Source organism: Galeopterus variegatus, unplaced genomic scaffold, assembly GCF_000696425.1.
Source record: "Galeopterus variegatus unplaced genomic scaffold, G_variegatus-3.0.2 Scaffold5336, whole genome shotgun sequence".
Lineage (NCBI taxonomy): Eukaryota > Metazoa > Chordata > Mammalia > Dermoptera > Cynocephalidae > Galeopterus > Galeopterus variegatus.
Window position 1 is genome coordinate 79,763 of NW_007731447.1, and position 20,072 is coordinate 99,834.

Consider the following 20,072-nt stretch of genomic DNA (forward strand, 5'->3'; position numbering starts at 1 on the left):
CCTTTGCTTACTTCTAAGATGGGGGAACTTGCTGTGGGAATCAATACTTGAGCTGTGTGGTTGAGTTAATTCCCTAGGGAAGTCTTTTTGTGCAGCTCAGGGTTTAATGGTTGACCTTATAGGTACTTCTGGCTCTCCAGAGACCTGGTGCACCGGGGTTGTGTAGAAACTCTGATCTGGACCTGAGTCTTTTCATCAAACTGCATGCCATGCAATTCTTTATTCCTGACCAGTCTCTTCTGAGTGGTCCTGTGCTGATTGGGGGGGCAGATCGGCTGTCCTCGCTATGTTCCAGTGTTCCCCTGGTGGGCCCATCTTCCCCACCACCCATGCTGCAACACTTCCCATGGGACAGGCCACGTACCAGTCCCTTGCAATGACTCACCAGCCTCTGAATGGCTTCCCTTTTCAGCTGTTCTGGCTCCTCACTCCTGTGTATGTCCACGGAAACCCTATTAGTGGTCTTGCTGTCCTCGGGGCCACCAAGGCTCTCTTCTCCCCTGCCACCTCCAAGCAACTCCATCCGAAGGGCACAGCTGCGGCTTTTGCTGGCTCCTGCTCCATGAACTCACCAGATCCAGCCTTAAAGTGGCTGTGGCCTGAAATGCTCTGAGCAGTTTTTTCTGTCTCTCATCGTGGCTTCTCCCACCTTCATGAACTCTGTAGGTCTCTGCTCTTCTTCCCCTGAGCTCTAGCGCCCCCAGCTTGACTGTTGTTGCTTTTTTATAGTTGTAAATTGGTTGATTTGTGGGAGAGAGTGATGCTGGGGACTGTCTATTCTGCCGTCTTGACTGGAACTCTCTTCCATACTGCATTTTAAGGAAAAGGACTTAATATAAAAGAAAAACTTTAGTTGTATCCCTAAAAAGACATTTTTAAAGAATAAAAATTCAGACACCTTTAAAAATTTCTTTATTGCAAAGTCATCTAATACAATATTAAAAAAATTTTGGATTTAAAAATTGTGTAGCCCATCATATCTTCATTTGTGTGAATATAGGAGGGGTCTTCAAAAAGTTCATGGAAGGATTCATATTATCTTAATTCAATTTTTTTCAGAAACTTTTTGAAGTACGTGTGTATATTTTATGTTATTGTAGCCACTGTGTATTTTATATGCTGCTTTTTTTCCACATAAACTTATTTTTCCATATACCATAATTATTTTAGTAGCTGCCTACTCATTCAATTGAATTGACTAACTATAATTTTCTCCACCCTGCTGTCCACTTCTGGCTCCATATACATATAGCTTTTTTCCTCCTATTGATTGACAGCCATAAGATAAGTTCTTAGGAGTGAAATTATTGGGTCAAAGGGTAGGACTATTTTATGGCTCTTTTGGTGTGTGTTTCCAAGGTCTTGGCTTGAATCTCAGCCCTGCCCCATATGTACTAAGCAAGTTACTGAAGCTTTTTAAAACCTTGGTTGGCATATCAGGAAACAGGGACACTTCACCTCCATTCTGGAATGGTGTGAGGATAAAAGAAGACAATGCATGTAAAGCCCCTGTTGCAGTACCTGGCACAGATGAGGTATCCTGTACGTGGCAGCTCCTGTTATTATCTTGTTGCAGTGATTGTGATGTTAACTTCACTAACATGATTCCATCACGCCAGCAGTCTTATGGACCACTCACACCCAGCACTGTCTAGCAAACAGTGGAGACGCATTGCTGTGCGGTCAGGCCCTCCTGCTTTGGGAAATGCACACATGCCTGGGACAAGCACTACTTCCAGATGCTTGGTTTCTAGTGGGGGGATACAGACATGTAAATTCATGGTAACAAGGCAAGCAAGCAAACAAGTGGTGTAACAGCAGTCTGAACCAAGTGCTCTGGAACCTCAGAGGAGAAAGTGGTTAATTCTGTCTGATCAAATGGAAAGCAAAGCTTTGTTAGAGGTGATGCTTGCTGAGCCAGGGCTGAAGCTATGAGGAGAATTTTGGTAGTTGGGAAAGATAGATCCTACTAGGCAAAGAGAATACCTTGAGCAAAGCACACGGCCTGATGATGGATGAAGTATTTGAAGAATGGTGAAGAGTTTACCTAGTTGGAGTGCAGATCGTTGTGAGAGAGAAGCCTACAGAAACAGGCTAGAAGTGACATCATGAGAGCCCTGGAATTGTGTTCCTAGGAGTTTAGTCTTTATTCCACAAAGGCAGAAGTTTGGGGGTGCATTTTAATCATATAATTAACTAGTTTAATGCTTGCTCTTTCAAGTGCCATCTATATCATATTTTTGTTCACAAAGTGGTAAGAGGGCCAAGGTAAAAACACCCCAAAAGTATATCGTTATTTTTATACATTTTCAATGTTTTAATTATGACAGAAATTTTGACTTTTGTATTTTTGTCCGTTACAGGATTCTGCTCTAATACTTGATGTTCCTCTGGGTGTGATCTCAAGAATTGAAAAAATGGGAGGCGCGACAAGTAGAGGAGAAAATTCCTATGGTCTAGATATTACTTGTAAAGTAAGAGATTCAATACTTTCTTACACAAAGAAAAAGGCACACTAGTGTTGACTGATAGTAGAAAGTTAATGTGGGTTTAAAAAAAAAATCAAAATCTCCTGTTCATTTAAGGCTCTGGAAATGGTTCTTCCTTATGATTAAGCTTTCCAAAAGCACCTAGAGAAATACTTCCCGTACAAGTGACCCACTGTGGTCACCAAGTATGCGGACTCGAGGAATTGGTCAGTTTGTAAGCTTGAGTAGGAAGAAAACTTTTTAGTTTTTGCTCCAGTGTGTTCCAGGTGCCCCTTCATGTCATGTGTTACCAGCTAGACACCTTCATACCGTGAAAGAAAGGAGGACTAGAGAAATTTTGCCCTCTCTGAACAGGATGTGTCCTTACCTCTAACAACCCTTGTGACTTGTGCTTAGACAGTTTTCAGAGGTAGGGGCCTAACATTTTATTTTGGGATGGTGAATGTGAGACATTTAATGATAATAAAATTTAATCAGTTATAATAGTCACCATTTATTGAGTAGCTGTGTCCGTCCAAACACATGCCAAGTGCTTTGCATACAGTCCTTAGCGCAACCCTCTGAGATGGACGTATGGGAGGTGGGGTGCCTGAGGCTCAGAAGAATTAGGTAACTTTGCCATTCGTTGGGTAATCTTAGCAAAGTTGGAATCCCAATACAGTGAGATCATCATTTTGTAAACAAGAGAATAAAACTTCTGGCAAGGAAATCTCCTTTCCAGGTATTGAGTGTCAGAAGACTACAATCCGTAGCATAGTGCCCAGTTCTAGAAAGAGCTGGAAGGGGTTTGGAGGTCATCTATTCCAAACCTCGATGTGCATCAGGATCATTGGGAAACCTTTTTAAAAATGTAGATCTTTAGGTTCTACCCCAAATCCTACTGTAAAATAATGTTTGAACGTTGAGATCCAGAAGGTTGGCATGCTTTCAAGTGTCTCGGGGGACTGTAAGCCATCAGTCTAGTGCAGGGATCAGCAAACTTTTTCTGTAAAGGGTGACATAGCAAATTTTTCAGGCTTTGTGGGCTACATAAGATTTCTGTCACATATTCTTTTCTGTATTTTGTTTTTTCAGTCCCTCTAAAATGTGTAAAAAAAAAAAAAGGCAGCTTGGGGACCATACAGACACTGACCTGGGCTAAAGTCTGCTGACTTCCAGCCATTCCAAGTCCTTCATTCTACAGATAAGGAAGTGAGGCCTTTGCTGAATGAGATTACTTGCCTAGGGTTGCACAAGGAGCCAGGGGAAGAGCCAAAGTTAAAACCCAAGTGTCCTTTTCTTAGTCTCATGCACTGTGATTTCTAAAAACCAACTTCCTATACTTATGTTTGGATTATGCATTCAATACAGTGTTTTCTTTCCAGTTTATAAAAGATCAAGACTAGTATACTCTGTCAGAAACCAAAGGGTTATGTAATTATTAAATTTGAGCTGAAATTCTCCACTACTCCCCACCTCAGCTTTTTTTGTTTTTGTTTTAATCTGAGCTACCTTAATGCCTTCTCTATTATCCCAGCTACTGTCCACCCTTTGGGGCATAGAAATATGGGGATTTACTTTTAAGGAAGGTTTTTGTGCTTTGCATAAAAGGATTCATGGGAGTAGAGTGTTATATTAAAGTATTCAAGGGAAAATGGGGTTACTATTTTGATGATTTTGAAGTGACTTTCATTCAAATAGGGTTTCTAAAAATCCTATTTGCTGCCTTGCCAGTAGGAAAAACTCGTACTTAAATATTAATTCCCTTAAAATTAATAAGACCGTATTCTCACCCTTCGTCTATTTATTATAAGAGCAAAAGGCTTAGGAACAACTCACTAGGCATAATTCTCAAATGGTACATGTGTATATTTCTTGGAATTAGTGTGAGCCCAAAGGTGATGGCCTAGAACAGTGTTGTAGCACAACCTTTTAACTAAATTATCTCCCTGGAAACACCAGTGTCACAAGAGTCATATTCTGCCGTTTCAGTAACAGACCTGACACTGATACAAAGGGAATCTGCTGCAGTAGGATAAAGACTCTCTATCCTGTCTCTCGTAGGTCATCTTTTACCTGCCATCAGAAACCATAATGCAATTGTATTTCTCTTTCAAAACCAGTGGTTACACAACCCCTACAAATTTGGCTGTAATAGCTGTGCACATGGGGGTTTCTGCTTGCCAGTAGCAGCTTTCACATGGTGGGTGTACGTCCCAGAGGACGCTGTCTGGCAACAAGGGAGAAGGTAGCTCTGAATATGTGAATTCTTACCCTGCAGGCCCTGTACCTGCCCCTGATGACCAGTTGGAGTCTGTAAAAACAAATCCTTTTTTCTTCCCCTCCTCAATCCCATTTACTTGGCTTAAAGACAACGTGGTTTTTCAGAGTCAGCAGTGATGTGTGTTCTTTCTTCAGAAATAACACCTTAATAAATTAACACTTCAGAGTTGTTGCAGTGGGAGTGTGTCTACTAGCAAGGCTGGGAGCATCAATATATGACCCAGTTGTTAAATAGATTGAGGGTCTTACCGGGAGACTCTTATGCCACAAGGATCTTTCCCAGGTACCCTTCCCTGATGAGTCAAACTCTGAGGAGACCAGGTGGAACTTGCCAGTTAGTATATATTCCTGTTTCTATTACAGATTTGGTGATCTGCTGCCTGTGAGTCATTTGCCTGTTCCACGTCAATTTTCTTGTTGGCAAGAAATGATTCTGTTCTTTAGTTGCATCTGAATCAGTTGGCAAAAAGAAATTGCTTGAATCACTTGTACCTTGGCACATTAAAAGAAGTTGTTTGAATCATTGATAGATCAGAAAAAATAGGGGACTTCAAAAAGTTCATGGAAACATGGAAATAAAAGATAAAAATAAAAATATAAGCTTTATTTCTCAACGTATACTCCATCAAGTTTAGGACACTTTTGTAAGCAATGATACCAGCCATTTAGTCCATCCCTAAAGAACCGAGAGTCCTCGGAATTTAACCATGTCAATGCAGTCTTTTTTACATTAGTAACTTGAAGAAAAATGGGCGCCCTTTAAAGACTGTGATAACGAAACAAACAGAAGTTAGAAGGATCCAAATAAGGACTGTGAGGTGGATGCCTAATGATTTCTCCTTGAAATTCTTGTAAAATTTCTCCCGTTTAATGAGAGGAATGAACAGGAGCATTGTCAAGGTGGAGAGGGACTCTCTGGTGAAGCTTTCCTGGGTGTTTTTCTGCTAAAGCTTTGGCTAACTTTCTCCAAAAACTCTGATAATAAGCAGATGTGATTGTTCTTTGGCCCTTCAGAAAGTCAACAAGCAAAATGCTTGAGCACCCCAAAAACTGTTGCTATGACCTTTACTCTTGACCTGTCCACTTTTGCTTTGACTGGACCACTTCCAACCTCTTGGTAGCCATGGCTTTAATTGTGCTTTGTCTTCATGATTATACTGGTAAAGCCATGTTTCATCTCCTGTTACAGTTCTTCCAAGAAATACTTTAGGATCTTGATCCCAGTTGTTTAAAATTTCCACGGTAAGCTTTTGCAGCTTATCTGGGTACAATAGTTTTGGCACCCATTGAGCAGAAAGTTTGCTCAACTGTAATTTTTCTGTCTAGAATTGTGTAAGCTGAACCCATTGAGATATCTGTGGTGTTGGCTATTGTTTCTGCTGTTAATCACAGGTATTCTTTAACTAGGCCACAAACAAGATTGATTTTTTTCTCACAAATTGATGTGGATGGTCCGCCACTGTGGGCTTCATCTTCAACATTTCATCCCTTCTTAAAATGAGTTACCCATTTGGAAACTGTTTATTACTTTGGGCACTGTTCCCATAAACTTTTCGTAAAGCATCAGTGATTTCACCGTTCTTCCACCCAAGCTTCACCATAAATTTGATGTTCATTTTTCTTTTTCTTTTTTTTTTATAGCCTTTTTATTTTATCTTTTTTTTTCATCGACTACCTAATATCTCCAGAATTACAATTTGGGAAATGTTTTTCTAAATCTCGTTTTTTTCAGTGTGTTCAATTGATCAATACACTATTACTACAGCCCTTCATTGTTCAGTTTTAATTCAATTACATAAATTTATCCACTTAGAAAGAAATGATAAACACAATAGAGGAAGATAATAGAAACTTACATTCTTGTATATTTTTCTCAGGAGATCTAACCTACTTCAGGGAGCATTTCAATCTATTTATCAATCTGTGCATATATACTGACTGAGTTACTAGCTCACAGAAATAGAGAATGCTAAGTAACTTGCTTATCATGGAGTTCCAGGGAACTGATTACAATTGAGAGGTATGGCCTTTGACTAAGGGGCGTGTAGTTTAGAGGTACGACCCTTATACTAAGTCCAGTGGAAAATCATCCAGTACTATACTGGAAATTATTTCTGACCACTAAATGTATCTTTCTGGTTGCCAAACATGTGGTAATTAAATTTATACCTTTTAAATCTGTTGATGGATTGGGGCCGGCCCGTGGCTCACTCGGGAGAGTGCGGTGCTGATAACACCAAGGCCCCGGGTTTGGATCCCGTATAGGGATGTCCGGTTCGCTCACTGGCTGAGCGTGGTGCTGACAACACCAAGCCAAGGGTTAAGATCCCCTTACCGGTCATCTTTTAAAAAAAATAAATAAATAAATAAATCTGTTGATGGATCACACTGATGCTCAATTTGCACAACCCTGTAGAAATAAAAATACACAAGCAAAAATACTTACACAGGAAGACACATAACATTTCCTTGCTTGTAGTAAGTTTATATTGTATTCACAAAGATGAACACATGGGAAATTGAGACATATTAAAAGAACTGCCATAAGACTGTTGTTGAAGACCTAGGACAGGGCCGTGAAAGGGGAATGTTTCTTTCTTCTTTCACACTGGACCTACCTTGGCTTGGCTATTTGAAAAGAGAGAAGGACTTGATAAAATTCTTGATTAGAGATGGAGAAATGGATTTGGCAGAGATTACTAGTAGAAGTAATCTATTCTGTTCTCCAAAGTCCAGGAACTCTATTCTCTTACTTGTATTTGCTGTAAATACCCTCTCACATTTTCTGCTTCCAATCTCACAAACACCTAGGAAGTGCCTCTCATTCTGTTTTCTTTTTATTTATTTATTTATTTATTTTGAATATTCATGAGATACAAAGCTGATTGTCCCCCCTCCCGCCTATGATGTGGGGGCCAGATTCATATTCGAGACATACCCATTACCAGAAATTGCTTTTGTACCCTTTGTCCCCTTCCGATTATCCCCCAACATCCCTCCCCTTCCTGCTCTCCCCTCAACTTTAATTTGTAGCCCTAGGAATGTCCCCTCCCTCTGTTGGATCATAGGACTACTGTGGTCTTTCTTTCCTGCCTTCCTTTCTCTCTTAGCTCCCACAATGAGTGAGCACATGAAGTATTTATCCCTCTGTGCTTTGCTTGTTTCACTCAACATCTTTCTTCAGGTTCATCCATGTTGTTGCAAATGGGAGGATTTCATTCTTTTTTATGGCAGAGTAATATTCTATAGTGTATATATACCACAGTTTCCTTATCCACTCATTTATTAATGGACATTTAGGTTGGTTCCATATCTCGGCTATTGTAAACAGAGCTGCAATAAACATGGGAGTGCAGGTGTCCCTTCGCCATGATGATTTCCATTCCTCTGGATACATACCCAGAAGAGGGATTGCTGGATCATATGGAAGATCTATCTGTAATTGTTTGAGAAGCCTCCAAATTGTTTTCCAAAGTGGTTGTACTAATTTACAGTCCACCAACAGCGCAGTAGTGTTCCCTTCTCTCCACACCCTCGCCAGCATTTGTTATTCACCGTCTTTTTGATCATAGCCAGTCTAACTGGGGTGAAGTGGTATCTCAATGTGGTTTTAATTTGCATTTCCCTGACGACTAGTGATGTTGAGCATTTTTTCGTGTATCTGTTGGCCATTTGTATGTCTTCCTTTGAAAAATGTCTATTCAGCTCCTTTGCCCATTTTTTAATTGGGTCATTTATTTTTTCACTGTATAATTGCTTGAGTTCTATGTATATTCTGGATATTAGTCCCTTGTCAGATGCATAGCTGGCAAAAATTTTCTCCCACTCTGTAGGTTGTCTTTTCACTCTGTTGATTGTTTCTTTTGCTGTGCAGAAACTTTTTAGTTTGATATAGTCCCACTTGTTTATTTTTTCTTTTGCTGCTTGTGCTTTTGGGCTCATGTTCATAAAGCCTGTGCCCTGACCTAACTGCTGAAGTGTTTCACCTACATTTTCCCTTAGTAATTTTATGGTTTCGGGTCTCATACCTAGGTCTTTAATCTATTTTGAGTTGATTTTAGTGTATAGTGAGAGATGCATATCTAGTTTCATTCTTCTGCATATGGATATCCAGTTTTCCCAGCACCATTTGTTGAATCATTTTTCAATTTTAGCAAAATCCATGCTGCGCTGATAGGGGCTTTTTTCAAACTGGTGGCTTATCCTTCTTAGTGCCTCAAACTAGATCCTCTTCAGACATGCCATAACAAGTTACTATGAGTTTATTTTGGTGCAAAAAAAATTTGAAAGCCACGCACAATTTTTTTGATAATATGCATTTTCCATGAACTTTTTGAAGACCCCTTGTATTTATTTAGAGATGGTGTAATTTCTGGCCAAGTGGATAAGAGAATGGTGTTACAGAGTTACCATCTGACCCATGGCTTTTAGGAAGAAAGTTCCTCACAGGTCCTCAAGCCCTGAGGGTCCTCAGCTATCCAATGTTGTACTGATTGTTAACATATACCATGCCACTGAAATGATTTTTCCCTTCACTTTACTATAGTTTTGCATCGTGAGCCAACAACTCATATCCCAATTTTCTCAGGACTTGATGTGAATCAGTTGTTCTACTTTATTCAGTTACATGTTTTCAAAGATGAAAGTCTAGAATCCTGGGGCTGGCAAGGCTCAATAGATGCCATCTGTATACGGAGTGATTGATCTCGGGTCATTCATTGAGGTCTGAGTCTAGTTCTTCATACTTCATTTGCTGCCATTTGCATTTTGGGATGTCTTATATATGGCAAGGCCCTTGCCGATCCTTCTGAACAAAGAGTGAATAATGAAGCTTTGAGAGTGCCCTTGAGGTAATAAATGCAAAGCACCTTGAAAAATATGAAGATTGTGATATCTAAGAGGACAGGGACTGAGTCTGTCTCATTCCTGAAGTAGTCCCAGGCTCCAGCACAGTGCTCGTTTTTCTGAAACAAGAATTGAAAGTACTAGGCAGTGTATAACATTTTCAGTGCTTAGTCATCACTCAGTCCCAGCACCATGATTGATTTTTTTTAAGAGACAACCTAAAAAACACTCCAGCTTTGAAAATAAGATTTGAATATTATACTTTTATATATAATACAAATTGACATTGAAAGGATCTTATTTTGTTTGAATTTGTTTTAAAAGGTTTTCCTGCTTATTTAAGAGATATGTATTGGAAGCTAACTTTAAAATCTGGTTTTGATCATTGGTTTTTATTTCCTAAAGGTATGGTTACTACAATATGGGGTACTTTAATGTAGCTTATATAAAACTCTGTGAAAGTATAATTGTATAGTAAAAATATATTACTTACATTACTTGCATGAGAGCCTAAAATGCCAATCATTTAGGAAGAGAGCTTCTGTATTTTAATGATATGTTTGACAATGCTGAGATTATATTTGATAGTAGGTATTCTTTTGAAAAGTTGTGTGAATAAAATGCTGTTTTATAATTTAAAAATACTTTGGAAACCAGTGAAAATAGATAGACACAGTAGATGGTATGCAAGGCAAGGTTGGATTGATTTTTTTTTTTTTTTTTCTATTTATAAAATGAATTTTAGCTCTGTCTTCTCTTTAGGGCTAGTTGCTTTGTCTTGTCCTTACATTCATGGCTGTGATGGAAATATTTTCAGGTGTTCTTAAACCAGATATTTGAAAATATCATATAAAACAAAGTAATTGTCTTAGTAATCTAGATTAATTGTCTTTTTAGGTAAGTGAATCTTCTACTCCCTTAATCGAACAGAAGATTTTTTGCTAATTAATATGACTTTATTTTGAAGACTGAACTGTCAAATTTCTCCTTTACCCCCTAGGACATGAGAAACCTGAGGTTTGCATTGAAGCAGGAAGGCCACAGCAGAAGAGATATGTTTGAGATCCTCACAAGATACGCCTTTCCTCTGGCCCACAGTCTGGTAAATTTCAGGGCTCTACTGAGTGTCAGAAAGTTCTCAAGTACCTCCTCTGTGAAAATTGCCTGCGGGCTGGGATCCTTTTACTTTTACTTTCTGTGTTGCATTGACCAGTGTGGTATGTGTGTGTGGGTGCTTATTAAATATGATTAACTTATTTCCAGAGGGAATCAGTCTCTCCCCTGCTAGTTTGTGTGGGATAGATTGCCCCAGGTGACTGAAATGCAGTGCCTGGGAGGCTGGTGGGAGCTCCACATGAGCCTGGGAGCTCCCTCCGGGCAACTCTGTGCTTTTCCAGCCTTGATCATGCCCTCGGTCTTGGCCACCCCTCTTTAAAATGTAGGAGACAGTGAGGTGGACTGGGGTGGCTTAGTGCAACATTGTGAGGTTGTATCCCACAGTTCATCGCTCTCAACTTCGGAGTTAACAAGTAATGGGTGTCAAGCTTTTATGGCTCCAGTTATAAATGGGAAGAATCTAAGTGCCATTTAAACAAATTTGCTTCCTCTAGGGTGAAAATAGCTAATAATATTGTATTGTATATTTGAAGAAAGCCAGAAAAGAGGATCTTGAATGTTATAACCACAAAGAAATGATAAATGTTTAGGTGATAGATATGCTAATTATTCTTAGATTATTATGCAATATATGCATGTATTGGGATGACTGGATAAGGAAACCGTGGTGTATATCTACCATGGAATACTACTCTGCCATAAAAAAGAATGAAATACTGCCATTTGCAACAACGTGGATGAGCTTGGAGAAACTTATGTTGAGTGAAATAAGCAAAGCAGAGGGATAAATACCACATGTCCTCAGTCATATGTGGGAGATAAGAGAGAAAGAAGGAAGGAAAGAAAGACCACAATGGTGCGTTGGACTTGCAGAGGGAGAGAACAGACCTTAGGATATAAAGCAGAGTTAGGGGAAAAGAAAGATGGAGAGGGAGGTTGGGGATAATTGGGTGGGGGACACAGGGTTTAATCACAATTTGTGGTCATGGGCATGCTGCCAGTATGGATCTGGCCTTCACATCTTGGGCACAAGTGGTGACAATCAGCTTTGTACCCCATGAATATTCATAACCAATAAAAAAAAAAGAAATGATAAACCATATCCCATAAACATGTACAATGAAGAAAATAAAAAAATAAAATAGACAATGGCAAAAATAAACAAATGTACTTCTAAAATACAGATATATTGTATAGGTACTGCAGCCAGTAGCTGAATAGGGCAGGTTTATTTTTTAAAAGAATGACATTTCAATGTCATGTGATAGAATTTAGTATATACGAGGGCACCTCAAAAACTTTGTGGGAAAATATAATTAAAAGATAATATGACTCTTTCCATGAACTTTTTGAAGTACGATTGTGTTTGACAGGGCTGATTATTATACATTAATCAATTGTAATCTGTGACTCGGTTCATAAGGTGATTTAGTATCATGTGCACCAAAAGCTTTTCTTTCCTCTTCACCAAACTGTTGAAGTAGTCTTTTACCGTGTCACTGAGGTAAACCTTTCCATGAGTCTCACTCTTAATCTTTCTTTATGAGATATGATTGAAAGATAATAGGAGCCTTTCCGTGAACTTGTTGAGGTATGCTCGTGTCTTCTGCCTTGCTCTCACCCTTTTCTTCTGTCCTGCATTGCTTGCTTCTTCTTCCTCCTCCCCTCTTCCTCGTCTGGCTGACTCTAACTAAACAAATTTGGAGGCAAAAGCCTGCTAAGGGGAGAGCAAGGAAATAATTCTTTAAAAAATATATAAACACCTTTATTTTAAGTATAGGCTGCAAAATAAACTGAAGGGGATGAAAGAGATCATTAAGTTGAAGAGCTGCTTTGTATTTTAGCTTTTCTTTCTGTAGCTGTCTTTAATATGTTTGCTTCTCTTTGTTTTTTTTGTTTGTTTGTTTGTTTTTGTGTTTTGCAATAAAGGCCTAAGATTTTTTCCTAGTGAGACAAGGCCTCTCCTACCCCAGATTTCACTAGCAGGTGTTTCAGTCAAAGAAAGTTCATGCTTGATGGAAAGGAGGATTTCACAAAGGCTGTGGAGATGCAGGAGGATATGAGGTCCTCATCGCGAGTCGTGTGTTGACAGATGAAGATGTGATGCTTGGACACAAATACACTGAGAGCATATCATTGAATCTCTTTTCAGCCTTTTCTAAGTTTCTGATTTTGTGATTTTAAAAATGTTTCTATATTAAATGTTTTTAACCCTTTTAGGATAAAAAGAGTATTATGGGAACACATCATCCAAATTACCATGAAAGTGGGAATGTGAGTCTGATTCACAAGTGTTCGGTGAGGAAATACGTACTGTCTTGGTTTATGCATATCTAGCCTTGGATGATCAGAAACTTAAAGAATGGCAGGTTGCAAGGAGCTGAAGGCCCAGTCCATCTCCTTGCTCCATCAGCCATCCCCTTTTTCCAGCATCTTCTATGTCTTTTAGTACTTACTCCCCTAAAAAAGGCAGATGTTAGATCACCTTTCCCCTTAAACTCACTTCAGTGCCAAGCTTCTGGAAAGAATAGCCTATCCCCATCTCCAGTTTATTCATTCCTCCAGCCCATTCCAGTATTGACCTTTATTGAAGGTACCTTTTTGGAGCTTACGACCTCTTACTGCCTAAATCCTAGTGGCTCATTTGCATCTTCATTTTGTTTGCTCTCTCCCCAGCATTAAGTGCTGTTGACCTCCCTCTTGAAAGTCTTGATTGCTGGGTTCCTGTACCATCTTGACTGTTCCTTTGCAGTCTTCACTGCCTCTGCCTTCTCCCAAATGTAAGCATCTTGTCAGTGTTCCACTCTCGGCCCTCTTCTCTTCTCACGCTACTTGCTTTGCCATGGTGATTTCATTTAGTCCCGTGGCTTAAGGTGCCACTGCTGTGTAGGTGACTTATAAATCCAGCATTGATATTGTCCTTGACTGAGGCAGAGTCTTACCCTCAAACCTTCCTCTGGAAGTCCGTGACAATCACGTGCTCATCATTGCCCTAACCTTTTTGCAGTTCACAAGACCTGTTCTTCGTCCTATAGGTCCTGCAAATTTGAGGATCCCCAGTTGTTGAGCTCAGTAACTTGAAGTCAGCTTGTTTTTTATTCTTCTTCTGCCTTGTCTCCCACAGGTACATCAGCTCCAAATCCTGTAGTTTCTACTAATTAGTAACTTTCAACTATTTCTTCCCATTTCTACTTGTGCTTCCTAATTTAAGCCATGCTTCCAGACTAGCTTCCCTTCTTTCAGTTTTCTCCCCTTCCAACTCATCCTACACAATGCTGCCAGTTGTTTTTGTTTGTTTTGTTTTGAATTTAAGTATAGTCATGCATTGCTGGGGATACATTCTGAGAAATGCGTGGTTAGGCAATTTTGTCATTGTGTGAGCATCACAGAGTATACTTATACAAATCTAGATGGTTTAGTCTATACATCTAGGCTATAAGCTATATAGTGGTGCAGGACTGTGCAATCTTATCACTGTGCCACCTCCCGTCCCCCCCCCCCAAAAAACCACCCTTGGTGACTCTTCATGGCTTATACCCTACACTGCAGCCTTATAGGACTGCCCTGTGGTCCTCTGGTATAGACAGTACTTTCTCAGTTTGGATTTTGCTATCCCCTTTACCTGCAGTCCCCTTGTCTTTTCCTGTACACACTTATCTTGCTCAATCCTGGGTCCTTTTCCATGCCATGTGTGTGCCCCCAGTGAGAGTTCATCTTACCTGTCACTTGTTAGAGTTTGCAGGTTTCTCTATTAGAGCACTTATCTCAGTCTGCCTTATGTGGTAATTACATAGTAATTGCTTCCCCCCGCCCCAAGTCGTAGGCTGATCAAGATGTAGGGATCAGCCTGTACTTATGTCTCTAGCCTCAGCATGACTACTTCTGCATGGGAGTTTTATAATGACAGCTTATTTATTGAACTTAGGTTTAGTAGAAAGTAAAAGAAAAAAGTCATTATATTGAAACAAACAGGATGGATGTTTCTGAATATTGTGGATCTAGCACCAGCACCTAGAATTCCGTGTTGCTGTCAGTGGAGTCATCCACAGAGTGCTTGATTTCTCAAGTCTGTGGTACTTGATCCTATTTTTCATGTCTGTACTAGGAATCCCTGCTTCTTCCTTTAGGAAGTCAATAAAGTAACAGACTGAGAAAAAATGTGAACTGAATTGCTCACATAAAGTTCTGGAAAACTGCATTCTCTAAGTTTTAACCAGTAAGTCATCCTTAAGAGAAGTCGAAGTCAGTCACCAAAACAGTACAAGATACAGATAAAACAGATTAGCTATTGGCACTGCTTTTGGAGTTCCAGTCCCTGAGATTCACGTCAACATGTACAAGTGTTTCGTAAACCAAGTTCATTTCAGAGTCCTGTGTTGGGTGGTGTCAGGGAGCAATGAGAAGTAGTGCAGGATGAATAATGAGACCTAGTCCCATTCAGGGATGTGATGTCTAACGAAAGTGATATGACAAATACCTATGGCCCCAATATAGGATAGTTTACATTCAGTTGTATAAGAGAAGAGCAGCAGAAGTCCTCTGGGGACTCACAGAAAGAATAGAACACATCTAACCAAAATGGGAAGAGCCCGCGTGGAAATGGTAGTTGTTAGCATTAGGCCTTGAAGGACGGGGCATAATTTCCAGTCGGAAGACGGGGCGGGGGGGAGGAAGTGCAGTTTTAGGCAGAGGCAAGACCCTGACCCTCGACACAGAGGAGGGGAAGGTGGAAGCAGTGAAGGTGTTCGAGAGGGTAGCCAGTGAGCTTTGCCTGGAGCTTGGGGAAGAGAAGGAAATGTAGGGTCATCTAGTGGAGGCCCTTGCTAGGTCGAGGAGCTTGTGCTTCGGGAAGTAATGGAGACCTATTGGAGGTTTTGAAATACGTGATGAGATTGCAGACAACATGATGAAGAATAGACGTGGGCAGAGAGCTAAGGGCGCTGAGGAGATGAGTACGAGCACTGTGTGAGTGGTCTGCAGTGCCTGAACTAGGACGCCGGTGGCGCTAGGGGACAGGGGATGGGATGAGACACGCTACTGGCTTGGGCAGCAGCTAGGTGGTAGAGGACAGGACAGGGATGAACTAGCCTGCCTTCTGAGGTTTGGGGCTTGAGAAGTCAGAAAGGGATTCCGTTTGTAGACACAGCTGGAAGGAAGGGGAAGGAGAGAGGAGCGATGAGTTCTGTTTGGTCATGTGACACTTCATGTGTATTTTAACAACTTCCAGCAGGCCACTGCAGGCTTGCCCCTCACGAACGAGTCTAGAGATGTGGATTTGGAACAGTGGTTCTTAATTTGGAGTCACAGACTTCTTTGATAATACGATGTAAATTGTGGTTTCTCTTCCTCTGAGAAATGCACTTATGTACAAAACTTCACATAAAATTTTAGGGAACTCCTAGTATCTACAGCCCCTCTGAGGGTCCCTGGTGAAGTAAACCTGGTGTGTCATAGAGAAGTCCAAAACCAGAGCCTTGGGAATGGCCGGCTTGTAGGAAGTGAAGGTGGGAAGGAGCCAGCAAAGTGGAGGAGAGCGGTGAGAGAGGTGAGGGAAGGGCCTGAAGCCCTCGGTTCGCAGGGGGCCCAGGCAAGGGGGAGGTTTAACAGGATGGTCCCATTGGCAGCCTTGGAGGGGCGAGGAGGGGGAGGTCAAGGAGAGGCCTTTAGATTTGATGACCTCAAGCTCCCTGGGGACCTGATCCCCTAATGAGGACCTCCTTGAGGTTTGGACCTTCTTTCATTATCTTTGTATCTCCATTGCCTAGTCCAGTGCCTGGCATAAGTCTGTCAAACTTTTATGAATCCAGGAAAATGACCTCAGAGTGGAGGGGATACAAGCTAGTTTGCAGGAGTTTAAAGGGAGAGGAGGAGGGTTTTTTTGTTTTTTTGTTTTTTTGTTTTTTAAAGGGGTAGCAGCTGTGTTGAAGGAAGAATTTTCTTTCCCTTAGACTTTGAGAAAGGTGAATGAATATATTTGTGGACAGGGGGAAATTCTTTTCAAGGCAAGAGAAAGAAGTGATCCTTTCTAGAGCAGAATCCTAGAGAAGGCAGAGGGGGATGGGATCGAGCCCAATTTGTAGGGCAGTTTTGGAAAGGAGAAGAGATGATTATTCCTCCGAGACAGGAGGGGAAGAAAAGTTTCCAAACTGCCACAGTGGGGAATGTGAGGGTGTGCCAAAAAGGGATTTCCTGGAAGCATAATCTCAGCCTGATTGTATTGAACAACACAAAGGGCCCCTGCTTGAAAAATATCATTTGGTTAATATTATTGAAACTTTTCAAACAGGTGCAGATTATCAGTGATTTTTATTGGCATTTGAAGTCAGAAATAAACTTGCTGTAGTATCCATGAAATGCTGTCTGGAGGCCAAAAGAGCTGGGTTCCAAATCCAGCTGCAGGATGAATAGACTGTGAGTGGGCTTTTTAATTTCAGACCACCCCTTTGGCTCTCTCTTGCCTTCTTCCCCATTAGTATTTTAACCACTCAGTGTGTTCAAGTCGGGAGTTAAACTTCAAACTGAACTTTAGCTGTTTGGCAACAGAGTCCACCTCAAACTATTAACTTGATTGTTTATGTATTATGTCAGTCCAGTAAGACATGCACGTTTTTTAGATAACATTTTCTGTTTCAGCCAAAGTATTTTTTTTCTTGTTTTATTTTTTCTTTGCTTTTCAAACACTAGAAGTTGTACTGAATTCTCATAAATTGCACATGACTCAATATCAGCTCTAACCAAATGATAAATTTTTATAAGAAATGTCACAATGCTTCTGATATTATAGCAATTTTTTTAAAAGACAGGAACCAAAATTGTGTACATATGAGCAGAGCCTGATAGCACTACAGAAGAATAAAGAGTTTGACTGTTGGGGTGATATGTTCAACAGCAAAGTTCTTCTCTCATTGATTTCCTTTATTATTTGCTCATTTTATATGCAAATGGAATAATCAGAGATAATATCACTTTTACATGAGAGTTTTTTAACTGTCAGTCTCAACCTATTACTGAGTCATAAAATCAATTTACTAGATTGAAACCAGCATTTTTAAATATAGAATAAAAATTTTAAATATAGAAGAGAAAATATTTTAAAATATAGAATAGAAAATATTGAAAGCTTAACACATAATTTGGAGAGGTATGGTTTCATGAGACATTTCTCTCAGGGGTATGTGTGTGTGCCAGGTCTTGGTGTTAAAGTGCATTACTCACTGTTAATCATGGTCAAGAAAGTTTGAAAAACACTGTTTTAGATAATGATAGAGTATGTATAATGAAATGCATTTTAAGTCAATGTCAGTGTTAATAAAGCCACTTAAATCTATCTTTACAGCTACAGGCATACATGGATTTTCTTGAATTCTAAGTGAAGGTTTTGAGTTGATAAATAAACTCATGGGAAGTCTCGAGCTAGAAGAAATGAAGCCCGAGACCCAGGTGCCAGGCTCACAGCAGCTGCTGATGGGGAGCCCCAGTGAGGGGACTTGTTTGCAGAGCCCTTCGGGTGTGTGGTTGTGAGCATGTGCTGTGGAATCCGACGGCCCACATCTGAATCTGGCTCAGTCACTTACCTGCTTGGTGACCTTGGAAGTCCCATAATGTTTATGTGCTTCAGTGTTCTCATATGTAATGGGGATGATGACAGTCCCTACCACACACGGTTTTTGTGAGGATTAAACGTAAAGTGCTTATGACGCTGCCCGGCATGCAGTGTCAGCCGTTGTGTGCTTAGTGCACCATTGTCCCAGCAGGTCGAAGGAATAAAGATGATCACCCCAGCATTCTTTTTCCCAAGAATGTTAGTAAAGTAATTGCGATAATACGAGGGTACTTCAAAAAATTCGTGGAAAGATTCATATTACCTTTCAGTTCTGTTTTTCCACGAACTTTTTTGAAGTGTCCTCGTATGTGGAACACTTTAAGCCTTTTAAAATACAGATGCTATATAAGGAAAGATTAGTATTATTCTTATTAACAAACCATTCGTTGTACCTTGAGAAAGGATTCGTTGAAAGCGTTTAATTTCAGAGTCTTAAATCCGGAAAGCATCTGAGCTAGAAATGTGAACTATGGAAAGTGGTGATAGGCAATGAACAGAATTCTTCAGAAACTCTTTCCCATTTTTTTCTATTCATCTTTTTTTTTTTTTAAAGATGACCGGTAAGGGGATCTTAACCCTTGACTTGGTGTTGTCAGCACCACGCTCACCCAGTGAGCAACCGGCCATCCCTATATAGGATCCGAACCCGGGGCCTTGGTGTTATCAGCACCACACTCTCCCGAGTGAGCCACGGGCCGGCCCTCTATTCATCTTTTAAACCCTCTCAGACTTACTGCTTTCAAAGGAACATGGCTCATTCGGGTTTGTGTTTCTGCACTTTCCGTTTTTCTGTGACATTCTGGATTAAGCTCTTCAGCATCACAGTATTTCCTACTTGTTATTCTGTGAGCTGATTAGTAGTCACGTCGTTGCAAAGTTTTTGTCTTCGTCTGGGCTGGGGTAAAATTGACCTTATGTTAGTTGAAATAGGCACAGATGAGGGGACTTGCTCTTGCTACGTCTTGTTTCAGGAGCAAAGGATCTGGGTTGCAAGGCCTTTGCTGTGGCGCCTAGGAGCTTTCCAGGGACTGATGGCATAGTGCTTTATTCTGCAGCCTAAGGATGGAAACAGTGTCTTCAAAACAGTGGCGACTTTAAGACAGAGCAGGCTTGTCAGCATTTGCAGACGTTTGTTACTGCTGCCTTTGGTTTTCATGGTCTTTGCTACTTATTTCTTTTTGCTAACTTTGGTGAACCACATCAAACCCTGTTGTGCGGCTTAAGCACAGTTTCATTTCTACCTTGTGTCCTGTCACTCTACTCTACTTGTGCTGACTTATGAAAATAATTACATGCAAATTAGTAAAGTGAGTTATGGGGGTGAACATCTCTTTTGATCATTTGAATGAGAGGTCTAAATGATCCTATGAATACAGAATTCTGCATAATTCTGTTTTATTCTGTGCCTTTGTTTTTTAGCTCAGAAATGGGGAAAAATTTGTAAATTGCTTTGAAATTTTAAACTAGTCTGAAATTTGGTGGACCCTTACTTTCTAGGCTGATTACAGAATTAAGAGATAAAAGGAAATAACTCATTTTCAGATGGGGACTGAAACGAGAAGCACATGTGTGCACACGCACGTATATATATATATGCATGTGTGCCTGTGTGCGTATGCATGCTTTCAGCCTAGAAGTGGCCTTAGGACAAAAGTATATCTTAGTTTTCTATTTTCTTTTTGGCCAGGACTTTTTTTTTTCTTAAATAAACAGTAAACCTACTAGTTATAGGAACTAATCATGCTTTTAAATCTCCT

The 20,072-nt window shown here is 40.3% G+C and overlaps 1 protein-coding gene across 1 annotated transcript in view; it reads left to right on the plus strand.

The window, feature by feature from the left end:
• The window catches only part of MTM1 (myotubularin 1), an 84,501-nt gene that overhangs the window by 19,089 nt on the left and 45,340 nt on the right, over nt 1–20,072 (plus strand). The window contains exons 4-5 of the mRNA XM_008589267.1: nt 2,364–2,474; nt 10,597–10,698. Of these exons, the coding sequence (XP_008587489.1) occupies nt 2,364–2,474; nt 10,597–10,698 (213 nt within the window). The remainder of the gene's footprint in view (nt 1–2,363; nt 2,475–10,596; nt 10,699–20,072) is intronic.